The following is a 14,468-nucleotide window of genomic DNA, read 5'->3' on the forward strand; positions in this document are numbered from 1 at the left end:
TCATCTCCAACTTTAGTTCACTAGTGTCTGTCGCTCTCTAATCTCCCTGAGTTCTGTTATTTGACAAATATATGTAGACCGTCCTTCATTTTCTTCATCTGAATGTTTCTTAGCTAACTTCATGTTTAGAAGGAATTATTTTTGTCTCAGAATTTTTCGCCACATGCTATTACTTTTTGTAAGTATTACAAGTATTAAAAAAAACTAAATATTTTGCGTCACTCCTGTGACACCTTCTGAACTAATGAATACACTTGTGAATGTGTCTTTCCATGTAAAGGTGAAAGCAGATACATTCCAGGATGTAAACAGCAGAGGAGAATTAATTTACAAAATATTTGATCTCCTATTTTTCAGTGTTATTTTTAAACTTTTGTGTGGCTGACTGACCATATTTATATATTTTTCCATGTCCGCGTATCAAATCCATACATTTTTGGCATGTGGTAATTTTGACTGATTTTCAGATAATTTCCTAAAGCACTGAAGGTCAACAAATCAGACAGAAAAGATTTTCTCATGTAGGCTGTTTTTAGATTTCTTTTATGCTGTCCCTGTGTTTTGTTAAAATGCATGAAAAGAAAAAAAATCTTATTTCAAACTCCCTAACACACAGACATAGCACTTCTACTGGAAACTATCCCAAATTTATTTTATTTTATTTTACAGAGTTTTATATAGCGCGAACTTGACCCGAATCGGGTATTAGAGCGCTTTACATAGCACCAATTGCATTACATGAAGACACATTCGTTTTTTTGGTAGGCACAGGGAGATTGAGTGATTTGCCAAAACTCACAGGATGTTCAGCGTCCTTGCAGAGACTTGATCCCAGTTTCCCAGATTGGAAGTCGACCACCCTAGCCGTTAGGCCAACCCCTCCCCCCATGTGCATATTTATAAACACACGCTTAAATGAGAACCCCAACCAAGCCCTGCCCTCTGCAACACCATATAAATAATAACATCCAACAATAAATATCTCAAATCTTTGAGCTAGAAAAACTGGAATAAGCACAAAACTGCTAATCTGTGAAATACAATAGATATACTGGGCCTCTTTTATGGAGACTGACAAGCACATACTTTGAACAGTCTGCGGTACATTTACTCTCATATACTAGGGTGAACAAAATGTACACAATGAACTATAATTAAAAAAGTATTTAAATCCAAAAAGGAACTAAGTAGGAAAAATGATATACACTAGTTACTTCATAATTTCCAAAATGTAGCTGTTGAAGACTATTCCATGCATAACCCAGACCAACCAAGATAGAGGGCCAATATGTGTTGATAGGGAAAGAAATGTCATTGTAGGGTAGATCTTTGCTTCTGAAAAAACAACTTAACTTAACGGACTATCCAGAATCTTCTAAGAGGAAAAACAGAATAAAGGCAGTAGCAGAATCCAGAAAAGAGCAGCAATAAAGACAAAAGCAGACCAGAGAGAGAGAGGGGCAGCCCTAGCAGCAGAGCAGTGATACTCTGCCACTAGACCACCAGGGATGAGTAGCAGGCAGGAGCCTGTGCAGGAGCCTGCGAGGAGTGTCTCGAACTCCTGACCAGCAAGTCAGCAGCATCCTTGAAGGATGGGGGGAAGCTTCTTTTGTGGCTTCAGACCATGCTGCAAGACTACCATAAGAGGTTTCCCGAACATCCACAGGAACAGCCAGTGTCTCCAGCTCAGCTTACATCTCCTACAACACCAAGGCCTATCCATCCACCTATAACATCCAGGATGACTCCTGCTTCCAACATAGCAGTGCCCACATGAGAAGACCCATTGTCATCAGATGATGACCGAGAAGAAAGCTAAATTCCGGAGCCACAGCCTCCCCAAGATGAATGGAAGGTTACCTGATCCCCACTCTATCACCTCTACCATCACAGCCTGTGGACTCTCCTCCAGAACATTGGGGTTTTCATAATTTACTGGACAGTGCTGCGACAAGGTTTCACCTACCAATTTCAGTCCCAATTGTAGATTGTGTATGGAAAGAGGGGATAAAAATCATTAGGAACCTGGCAATGGTGACAGCAGTTCTGTCGTGCATTGACAAGAAATACAAGGTGCCCAAAGAATCCCCTGCTTGCCTCACAGGACATCCTAAACCAAATTCGGTTATTTTGCAACCAGCACAGCCTCGCTCTAAGAATCTCCACTCCCATCTCCGCTCCACCAGACAAGGATGGCGGGCGCTTGGAAAACATAGGCAAGAGGTTTTCCACCATGTCTTCCATCACAGTTTGTGCAGCCAATTCCCTTTCATTTCTAGGTTGCTATGATAGGCAGATGTGGTCGGACTTTGGCACCCTCGTTGGTTTAGTGCCTGAAGACCAATTAGATGCAAGGAAGATCTTGCAGAAAGACAAGTGCATTTCATCTGAAATAATAGACTGTGCAGTGAACATAGACGACAACCTACCAGCCGGAAGTGCAGTTCAGAATCTTGATGAAGTTGCTTCATTAATCAAATTTGAGGCATATACCATGGCATTCCTTACTGGCTGAAAGATATTTGCATGGGTACAAATGTGGATCATGGAGACGGATTTCTCAACATGTTTCTCCTTAGAAGAAAGTTTTTATTCTCTGCTTATTAAAAAGAGCTCACAGAAGACTGATACATTTCCACTGCACAACATGCCCTTTTGGAAGAAGTAGTGTTGCTGATGGTGAGGGGAAGATAGAGTATCCATTCTTCACCCAGATGTATTCTGCCAGAGCCAATAAGCCTGCCAATTGAGGTTGTGAGATTCCTAAGGAAAGCCTTGAAATGAATTCTTGTCCTCAAGATTTGCTACTTGAATTGTTGTTAAATATAAACTATGTTTGTAAAGTATGAACAATGCCTATTTTGTTAAATTGTTCTTATTTTGTATTCTTTTTTTCATAGTTGGAGTGGGGGTCTTTAGACTATTCTGGCATCATGATTTACCGAATGTATTTTTGTTTTAATATCTTGCCACTTTTTTCAGCTTCATGGATTGGAACTCAGCATGCGAGGGACAATTTTCTAACATTTATGGTCACTTAGAAACAAACGACTATGGCTCTTTTCAAGAAGGTAACACATGACATTTTTTACTTATGGTATTAAGTTATAACATTTAGTACAGACCTCAAAGCCACACAGTGTATGCTTGGTAGTATCTTGACAGTCTTTGTAAGATTCAGAGAACGTATTTTTAATGATCAAAAACATGAACGCAGTTGGTTATGACACTGCAAAGATATTTACATGAGGAAGCAAGTATAATTTGTATGGTCTCCAAAAAAGTTCTGTTGAGTGTATTCCCTACCTGTCACAGCATAATTGAATCTGGGAAAAATTGCAAAAGTAGCTGAAGCAAGGACAGTGACACTAATTTAAGGACCGGATGTGCATTCAGCTAGCTCATCTATTCACCCCTCTACTTTGTTTTTCTGCTGTGCAAAGCTGTCTGGATCTGGTGTAGATCCATTTTGGTGGTAGCTCAAGCCTGGTAAAGTGCATTTTTTTGTAAGAATTTTGAAGATACTGTTTTGTTCTGCCATCATGCTTGTCCCTTTTCTATACATTACCCTTACATCCACATCACTCCTGGCTTTAGATATTACTGTTTCCAGTGATGGCGGCCTCTAATCCTTTTTTGGCATGCATCTCTCCCCTCAGAATTTTGCACGGTCTACAGAATCTGAACCCGTGAATGAGGGAAAGCTTCACTTAATCTAGCCATCAAAAATGTTTTACCTTTGAATACTGGGATATACAAGGACTTCCAATGGAGTTCATTAATCTAGGTCATTAACAGCTTCTGGCACAGGGAATCAAAGCACCACCTGTCCTGTTCAGTAAGGAGTTTATCTTCCTGGTTATATGAACCTCCAAGCGTTGAATATTTTGTTTCCGCTGGACATTGTCTGTCTTGTTTTTGGTATAAGGGTGTAACTTTGGTAGCCATCTGCAAAGGTGCAAACTTAACCTGGCAAATAACTTACTATGCTCCCAATTGTTTTATTTGTGTACTAGAATGCAAAGTCAGTTCATAGAATTCATTACAAAGTTCTGTTATACTTCATTACTATATGGTTCCTCAAGGAAGCTGCCTGCTTCAGAACTGAGGTTGAAACCACCTATGCAAGCTCAAGAAAAGACCAAATAAATCATAAGTAAATGGAAGTGGTATTGCTAATCGTTATTCTTCCTACAGATCATTCATCTATTGAAATATCTGTAGTCATCAAATTAGTTCTGGCAAAATCATCAGTTCAAGCAATGAGCTCTATTAGACTGAAAAACTGAAAACTGCTTCTGAGACCAAGATGAGAAGAAAATTAGAAAGATCCAATGTCCACTAGTGATTCAACCATGTGACCATAAAAGTGAAAGCTCCCCAGCAGTCAATCAACATGCTCCAGTTTAATACGAACTCGCCAATGGTGTCTTGACCAAAGTGGTTTCATCTTCCAAGGAGACAGCTTTAATTTCACTGCCTGTGCAGAGCTCTCTGGTGTAAGGCCATAAGTGATGGTGAGTACAAGTTTAGCATCCTAAACTCCCAGAGGTCTGTAACTTTTTTCTATTCTAGAGTTCTCTGAATAAGAACTCCAGCATAGTTACTGATTGTAAGCTTCCAAGAGGCCACTTTACTTAACCCTTGCCTGTTCAGTGAAAATTCATCCGCATGCTTTTGGGAAGCTGTGATGCCCTGCCCTTGTGCTGGACAGGCCTATGCTTTTCCTCCAATACTTCTGACAGTGATGTAAGCACTTGGAAGTGCTCTGTTGTGTTTTTCTTCGAGATCAGAGCTGTACTTTGATGCAAAGGAGATGTTCAACGCCAACCGTCATTCTGAGTGGGATTGTATAACACGGTCTTAACACAGGCAGTGCGATGGCTGAAAGTTGTTGCAGCCTGATTCTGGTTAAGGTGCAATGGCCTTTCGACCTGGATCTTTATTGGAACACTTTCTACCGGCGTTCCTCAGTAAAGGACTTAAAATATCTAGGACATGAGTGTAGGGTGGGCATTGTGTATTAGGATAAAGTGACACCAAGGACAACTGGTGAATCCTAGTGTCCAATTAGACCAATGTGTGTGCTACACAAAATAATGGCTCCCTTTGTGTTGAGGTGGTGGTGTCCACCTCGGACATCCCAGCCTAACATCAACCCTTCCTTTTACATTCCACAGCACCTAATGCATCTGATGGATTCCAGCTGATTCCTTTAGTCTCAGTTCAAGTTTTATTGGCCTGGATAAATAACACCCATCCACCATTTTCTGTGTTGTGGCCTCCTCCGAACAGGCATCAGTCAATACATATCTGGTTTTTCCTAGGTCACCACAGAGTATTTGGTTCATAGTTTGTCTTGACACTGAGGCCAACTGCAAACCCTATTTATGGAAGGACGACGATGTACCAGGGAAGAATCTCTCCTCGAATTGCTAACCTCGCTCCAGTCTGAGCTTAAGTCTGAAAAAATCCTTCAGAGTTGCCTAGCTGCCTGCTGTGGAACTGAAGTGCCAGCAGGGAGTGACTTCATATAAGGGAAAACATGCATAACACCCAGAGAAGCACATGGACCTGCCAAGCTATGAGGTTGCCTTAACCTACCTGTCAGGAGTAAGCAAGAGAGAGCATCTGGTCTGAGGTTCTGTTCCATTTCCTTCACAGGCATGTCAGTCAAGAAAGGTAGGCCCTACCCTTTTTGTACCTGAATCCCTATGTCTTCTGTCCCAAAGGGATCAGAAGGCAGTGTGACTTCACATCCCCACTGAGAGATCTGTTTATGCTGGCTGAGGAGTTTTCAATGAATCTGCAACAGTTAAAAACTTTGTTCTAGATGTATGATTGAATGTTGGGCCAAGCCTACCCTAAGCTGAACAGTTCCTAGTCAGGATGAGGGTCACGAGTGACTGCTGTTTGTCTAATTTTCGTAGGTGTCTTGCGACTGGGAAAAATTGACCAACTGTTGCAGATCTCTAGACTTGCCCTACTGGTAAAGGGAATAGTGGGAGCTGGCCCACAATTTCCTTCAGTCCAGTGGAAATAAATGGAACTAGGAGGGCCCTTACTTAGTCTCTGAACTGAAGTTACCTTGACAGTCACTAAACTGGTCACCAAGACATCAACACCATAGGAGCACCTGAGGCTGTTGATGGGTAGGATCCGAATTGTATGGGTGGTGGGTTTTTGGGCTCTGTATTGTTGGGGTGAAACTTTATGGCAGGCAGGGCTCATTTTATAAGTGACACCTTTTTCTACTCATTTGGAAATGTGGTGGTACACAAGAGTTGGTGTTGAATCCAGAGTTCCAAACACTAATGTATCCTACACCCGCAGTATTACCCTGTTATTTCAGAAACAGATCGAGACCAGTTCCAGGATCAGTTGATTAGTTGTTTGTCAGACCCTCACACACGCTATTAGTTTTGTGCTTCCTCATCTGGTCGCATCCAAGCCACTAAAAACCAGTATGAGCTTAACCAAGGATTTAAGAATTCTTGGGCTACGGGGAATTAATTGGGCCTTGCTTCCTATCTACCCCAGTCCGCTTTTCACCCCTTTCGTGGCTATCGAAGGGTCACCCCACCACGGCCGGCCCAGTCCAGCCACCGGTCCATGCAAGCTGCCCAGCCTCTAAGTGGCTGCGGGCTTGGGACCCAGCGACCTCGCAGGTCTGGGAGCCAGCGGGTGGGCCAGTCCACCCTCCCCCCCCCTGCAGCATCCTCCAACCCCTTCTAGTCTGACCCTTCAGGGCCATCAACAGCCAGTGGGTGGCAGGATTCGCCATCCCCTCCTCCACTGGCAATCCATCAAGTCAGACAGGTGGGTTTTGCAAATAGTCCCTCCCCTTCGAAACTGCTCCTCTCTCCATTCCATTGTCTTTCGATCACATGTCGGAGGATCATTTGGCATTTCTCCACCAGGAAGTCTCAGCTCTCTTGGCCAAATGAGCTATCAATAGGGACCCTGCGCCAGAAGTAGGTTGTGGTTACTATTCCCGCTACTTTCTGGAGGCCAAGATTGACAAAAGCCTGCGTCCTATTTTAGACCTCGGGGCCCTCAACCGCTTCCTCAGGAAGGAGAAGTTCAAAATGCTTACATTGGCTCCGTTCCTATCTGCCCGCGACTGGATGGTGGCGTTGGACTTCCCGTCCTGCCAGCCCACAGACTCTACCTACAGTTCACAGTAGGCCACGAGAATTTTCAGTTCACCTTGCTCCCCTTCAGCAATACCAGTGCCCCTTGGGTGTTCACAAAAGTGATGATGGTACACAGATCTGGGGTTCCAGTCTTCTTCTATCTCGACAACTGGCTGTTGAAGGTGGGCTCGCCCCAGGCGGTCGTCTCCTACCTCCAGACTATGGCAGACCTCCTGTACTCGATGGAGTTCACTATAAACGTGCAGAAGTCGCACCGGACTCCCTCTTAGACGCTCCCTTACATCTGAGCTGTTCTGGACACAGTGCAGTTTCAAGCCTATCCTCCCGAGCTGATATTGGGGCTATGATACCGATGTTTCTGCCTCTATCACAGGTTTCGGTGAGAAGGACCTTGAGAGTGCTGGGCCTCATGCTGGTGGATCCTGCCAGGTGGCATATGCAGGCTCTGCAGTGGAGTCTGAAGTTACAGTAGGCACAGCATCAGGGGAATCTTTCTGACTACGCCCAGATCTCAGAGGGAACTGCACTACAACTGCAGTGGTGGTTTACAGACCAGGATTGGGTCAGAGGCAGATCCCTCTCTCTTCAACCAGAACTCGCGGTGGTGACCGATGCATCACTCCTGGGATAGGGCTGCCATCTGGGAGAGACGGAGATCAGAGGAGTCTGGTCTCCGGCGAAATCTGGGCTCCACATCAACCTGTTGAAGCTTCGGATGATCCGCCTGGTACTGCAGGCATTCCTTCCCACCCTCAAAGGAAAGGTAGTGCAGTTGTTAACAGACAACACCACTGCCATGTGGTACTGCAACAAACAAGGCGGGGTGGGGTCGTGGACCCCATGTCAAGAAAAACTTTGCCTTTGGACATGGCTGGAACATCAGGGCATGACCCTGGTGGTTTAACACCTGGCAGGTTCTCTGACCGCCAGAGGTGGTGCAAGGTCTCTTTCAGCGGTGGGAAGAGCCTTGGTTAGATCTGTTCGCCACTGAAGAGAATGTGCATCAGTCCAAGGCGGCACTCGCTCGGAACGCCTTCCGCCGCGAGTGGAGTTGGGGCCTCTTGTACGCCTTTCCGCCTATACCACTACTGCCCCGTGTACTGAAGATCAAGCGCAACCAGGTCCAAATCATTGTTGGGGCCACGGACTGGGCACAAAGAGTCTGGTGTACCCCGAGCTCCTGAACGTGGCGGACTGCCACTTTGGGAGGAACTTCTGTCGGAGCTGAAAGGAACTGTCCTCCACCCGAACCTGTCCAACCTCCACTTCCCTGCGTGGAGATTGAGCGGCTACAGTTGACCACTTTAGACCTTCCACCCAAAGTCTGTAACGTCATCTTGGCAGCAAGGCGTCCCTCTACAAAAACAGTATACGTCTGTCGATGGAATACGTTTGTGGCATGGTGCACATAAAAGGCTGTGGATCCCCTCTCTGCCCCTCTTTCTGAGGTTTTTTGTTCATCCTTTCTTTGGCCCAGCAAGGCTCTGCTCTGGGCACTCTAAAAGGCTATCTTGCTGCTATTTCTGATTTCCTTCGGCTACAAGATCAGCCCTCTTTATTCACGTCCCCTATTGTAAACAGATTATTTAAGAGCATTATTCATCTCTTTCTTCCATCTCTTTTCATAATGCTGCTGTTGGACTTAAATCTTGTTTTAACTTATCTTGTGTGTGCTCCCTTCGAGCCTCTTCATAACTGTCCTCTCAGGCTCCTTAACCCTGAAAACTGCTTTTCTTGTTGCCATCACCTCTGCTCGCAGGATGAGTGAGCTTCAGGCACTTCCTTCTAAGCCCCCTTTCTTCTCAGTGCATCCGGACAAAGTGGTGCTTAGGACAAGACCCTTGTTCCTTCCTAAAGTGGTTACACCTTTTCACATAGGACAAAAGATCACTTTGCCCACCTTTTTCCCGCCTCTGCACCCTTCCAATGAGGAGGAGAGACTCCATCGTCTGGACCCTAAACGTGCGCTGTCCTTCTATCTTGACTGCACCAAAGATTTCCGGGTGGATAATTAACTCTTCGTTGGCTATGTGGATGCCAATAAATGTCAGGCTGTACTAAAGCGTACCATCTCCCGATGGGTTGTCCTTTTTATTAAAATCTGTTAAGCTTTAGCGAAAAAGGAACCTCCAGTGGGACTGCGTGCTCATTCCACTAGGGCTATGGCAGCAACTACAGCATTGGCACATGTAGTCCCACTCCTTGACACCTGTCATGCAGCAGCGTGAGCATCTATGCACACATTCACCAGACGTTACTGCCTGGACAGCCAAGTCAGGAGGAATGGCTATTTTGACCGTTCTGTCCTCTAGGACTTTCTGGTGTGAACGTGGTTCGCAGAACCTCCCCTGGGGATGGTATGGCTGGTGTATCTATTCTAAGGTAATGAATCTATAACTGTCTCTTTCAGTTGAACAAGTTACTTCTGTTCGGTAACGATGTATCTGTAAGAGACATTGGTTAGTTATAGATTCCTTACCGCCCCACCCACAATCCCCACTCCGCGAACTGACTTCTAGGGTTAGGGACTGCCTTACAGGGCACTAGATGTGGTGCACTAGTGGTCAGTGTCTTTCATGGCTCTGTGATTCTGGAGTGGAAAGTAGTCTCAGCTGATTTCAGCAAGCAGGAGCGACATCTAAGTAGGCACAGCGACGTCATCCTGGTGGCCACGACGATTGACGCGGAGTCGACCAATGCCTCCTACCGACGCGCAGGAGTACTGCTGAGGAAAAAGTTCTCCGGATCCAGTCTGATTCCTGGTTGTAATTCTAAGGAAAGGAATCTATAAGGTTAAGGAATCTATAGCTAACCTATGTCTCTTACAGATACATTGTTACCGAAGGTAAGTAACTTGTTCTTTTTGAGTTTGCTGGAGTGAAAAGAGCTACGCCAGTGCAGAAATCTGACATCGCTCAGTGGATTGTACTCTGCATCAAAATCTGCTACACACTAGCTAAGAAGCTCTTGCAGACTTATCCTCCCAGAGCAAAGGCCACTTCTACTGCAATGTTGCATGGAGTGCCAGTCCTGGACATCTTTCAGAGTGCAAAGTTCAGAAAACATTACTGCCTGGACAGTCCAGGTCATAGAGATGGGTTTTTGTCTCATTCAGTCCTCCAGGACCTTTTGGTTTAAGTCTTCGCGCAAACCCACCTGCAGTGAGGTATTGCTCTGGTATCTATTCCAAGGTGAGAAATCTGTGGTAAGAGGCATTCATCAGAAAAAAAAGTAACCCACCTTTGGTAATGCTTTTTCTGGTAGAGACTCCTATTAAACACAGATTCTACACCGATCGTCCCTTCTTTCTTGTTTTGTGTACTCTGCTCTTCACTAAACGATCCCATTAGACAGTACCCACTGGCTCAACATTGTTTTTTTTATGTGGCACTACATTTTTGAGGCCGTAATAGTCACAAAAGAAACTGATGTCAGCACTCTTGGATTGCGCATATATGGCACCCGCACGTTACTTCCGGCATGGCGCAGCCAGCACCACCTATCGGCACGCAGATGGTACTGCTTGAGATTTCCGGATCCAGCCTGATGCCTGGAGAATATTCTGAGGTGAGAAATCTGCATTTAGATAATCTGTACCAGAAAAAACGTTACCAAAGGTAAGTAGCTTGTTCTTAACTTGTGATCAGGGGATCCCTGCTAGGGTCCGCAACTCCTATTCAGGGTGTCTGCAACTGCTTCAAAAATTAAATAATATTTACATGATTATAACGTGTAAAAAAATAAAGAAGCAAAATCAAATATTAAACATTTTAAAACGTTTTGTAAATGTGAAGAAATTTGAAATAGGTTAAAAATGAAGTTAGAATTTTTAAATTGACTTGTGTGAGCAGTACGCCAAACAATTTAGTATGAACAATGGGTGGCAACAATTAAAGTTGATGTTCCTAATAAAGATGTTTTAGACTTAAACTGAAAAAATACCAGTCCCTCCGACTGACCAGATGAACAATATGTTAATAGTGTTCCTGGTGATATGTTGATGTTTGTACCATTGGTACACAGCTCTGATGCTTGTAAACACTTCCCCTGTGAAATACATCACTTACAGCCATTCCATCTTTCTCTGCTGATAAATACAATACTAAGTGGCTCAAACATGTATCGGATGTCATAACCGAGGTAAAGGGTAGCAGAAGGGCAAGAGGTCCAGCAGCCAAACACTGCTCTTCTGCCATCACCCAATTCTTTGGAGTTCACACCAAACCTATGGTTCTTGTATTGACAGTTGAATCTGACTTATTTGTTTAAGTTCCTTTATAAAAACGGACCTTAGTTGATCTCTATATCAGTAATTGACCCCATTGATGAGTGGTTTTTTTCTGTAATACATTTTTTGCAGACAGCGGCTGAGTATTAGAAAATAAAACTTAGATCTGAATATAAAATAAAATACAGTTACACATACAATGCAGCCTTAACACATAGGCTATTGCGATTGTTTTGTGTGTGCTACTTTAGCCGCAGTTGGTAGCCATGTACTTAACATAATACCTACACCATTGAAACACTTTGATCGTTTGTGACTATTTATATTGCGATATCTCTAGATGCAAGCTAGACCTAAGCATATAACTCCTTAGAATGTTGGCTCCTCTGTAGCAGTAAGCTGCTTCCCAAGAAGTATGCCTTGAGGGTCAAGCTGCCACATGCATCAAAGTCCATTTTTGCGATTCCTTATTTGCGATTTGTAGGGAATCGCAAATAAGGAATCGCAAAAAGGGGATGCATGATTGAAATTGCATAAAATTTGCGATTCGGTAAAAATCGCAATTTTTACCGAATCGCAAATATTATGCGAATTCCAATTTGCGATTTCGCTATTCCCATTGATTCATATGGGCCAAAAGGCCCATATGAATCAATGGGAATTGCGAATTCGCAAATTGGAATTCGCAAAATGTTAATGCATTCCATGGGTGCAGGAAGGGGTCCAAAGGACCCCCCCTTGCACCCCTGAAATTTATTTGGAAGTACATGTTGCGCACACACATGTCCTAAGGACATATGTGTCTGTAACATGACAGGGTTTTAAAATGCATCTTTGGGCATTTTGACACATTTTCGCAAATTACCACGAGGTTCAACCTCGTGGTAATTGGCACCCCCTAGTTGCGAATTCGCAATTTTAAAAGTAATCATGCATTGCTTTTAAGGAATCGCAAATTTGCGATTCCTTAAAAGCAATCACATTTTTGGAATTCGCTAAAAATAGCGATTTTACCAAAAATGCTTGATGCATCCCAGAAACCTATTTAGGAATCGCAAACGGCCGAATTTTGCGATTCGCACCGTTTGCACTTCCTAAATAGGTTGATGCATGTGGGCAAAGGTCTGTTGGCTGTATAGCAAATCATGCTACCCAAGGGTAAGGGATATGAACATGATCATGTTTTCTGGCACTAGGTTCTGCTAAATCTGCTAAATTCGATACCAGAGGGGTTTACAGAAAGCTGAGCATGAGCAACAAACATTATAGGAGAAATACACCTATTTTTCTAATGGATTGGTATGGTTTTTACATGTTGATACAATTGATAGTCATGTAGGAGTTCCATGTAGTGCCAGAGTTGTCAGTGATCTACAGTGTTACACATAATAGTAAAAAAATAAATGTAGCCACAATGCTAGACACAGTTTGCACCTTTCACCTATAGTAATGGCGACTGCTTTCATGCAGTGTTGCTAGAGAGAGTGAGTGCATCGATATGAAGTCCTCACTGACTAACAATATAATTTGGGTGACTCGCGCCAGAAACTCCTATAGATTCAGATGCACTGTCCTCACTGTAATGGGATACTGCAGAGGCAAAGGAACTCATATTATATATATATATATATATATATATATATATATATATATATATATATATTACCTACTGGCGGTCGCCAGTAGGTAGTTATAGTTAGGATTTTTTTCAATGTTAAATCTCAAAATTCTATTTGGAATAACTTTGGCGCCGGTTGACGAATCTGCCTGAAAATTTCCTCAAAATGGCCTTGTCGAGCTCCGGTCCTCCCCTGAAAGTTTGGGGGGGGATGCGTCAAGCGGGGGCTGAGATACAAGGGGGGGTCCCAAAACGCGTTTTCCCCATGTTAATTTCCATAGGGCGGTCGACCTCACTTTTAGCCCGAACGACTGAATGGATTTACACCAAATTTGGCAAAATTATAGGGACTGGTAGCCCGATGTGCCTTTGCTATGTCTCAAGATATGTGCTCCAGTGGATTTTGAGTAATTTAGGTTCAAAAAAATATATATATCTGTAAGCGCTCCCCGGTACGCGCTCCGGGCGCGCCACGCGACTTGCGCGCAGAAAGCTGATTGGAATGTTTACAGACACCCGAGAGCCAAACAGTCCGGAGCGGCAGCCATCTTGTGTCTCGGTAGGATCGAGACACAAGAGGTGGCAAAAACAAAGGGGGAAATGACCATAGGGGGGCAGGGGTAGACCCCCCCCTGGCCCCCTAGGTTTGATGTGGGGGTCATAAAAGGGCCCGGCGGGGCATAAAATTATTATTTTTTTTCGATTTTCGCGGGGGAGCGCCCGGTACGCGCACCGGGGAGCGTACCATGGGGGAAAAATGGAAAACAGTTTGTAGCATTTTCATATAAATTGAGGTAGTTCTGAAAAGAACTGTTTTTTTTCTTTTTGTTTTATATTTTTTGTTTTTTGGAACATTTTTTTTTTTTGATTTTCAGAACAATTTTATATATTTTTTGTAGTTTTTCTGGGGTGAAACAAAAGACAGGGAATTGCAAACAGCTCAACAGGAGCAAAAAATTAGAAAAAAATTAAGGTTGCTTGCTGCGGTGATGGTTTTCTGCAGCTCGATTAAGTAAAGTGATGCTCTGCTCACCATATGATATTATTTTGTTGCAATATATGCACACAAATTTAAATTTTGAAAACTTGGTTTGGACATTAGGGACCATCTCCCTAGCCTCTGCACCCGATGGAGTGGGTTGGTTGGAGGTGCTTGATGTAGAAGGATGGGGAGGGTTCTTGGTCAGTTGCCTGACTTTTGCTCTTGAATAATTGTTTGGGTGCTTCCTCTGCATATGCCTTATCATCGTGTGGTTCCCAAACGAATATTTCTTGTGTGGGTTCCGTCTTGACAGTTCTTGGTCACAGATGAGGCAAGTCACCTTTGCTGCATTTACTTTTTTGGCACCCCTTGGCATTTTTGAAAAACTCCCAAATAAAATGTTATTTGGGTTTGTATGGGGGATTGTCCTCAGGCAGATATTGCCTCTCCTCCTGCTCCTCTTCGTCCTCATCTTCTTCATGA

General features: G+C 43.8%; 1 protein-coding gene across 1 annotated transcript in view; it reads left to right on the top strand.

Annotated features, from left to right (window-relative positions):
* The window catches only part of TMEM131L (transmembrane 131 like), a 580,656-nt gene that overhangs the window by 540,643 nt on the left and 25,545 nt on the right, over window positions 1-14,468 (top strand). The window contains exon 33 of the mRNA XM_086962316.1: window positions 2,983-3,071. Within this exon, the coding sequence (XP_086818442.1) occupies window positions 2,983-3,071 (89 nt within the window). The remainder of the gene's footprint in view (window positions 1-2,982; window positions 3,072-14,468) is intronic.

The sequence above is a fragment of the Lissotriton vulgaris genome, chromosome 3_1 (assembly GCF_964263255.1).
Source record: "Lissotriton vulgaris chromosome 3_1, aLisVul1.2, whole genome shotgun sequence".
NCBI lineage: Eukaryota > Metazoa > Chordata > Amphibia > Caudata > Salamandridae > Lissotriton > Lissotriton vulgaris.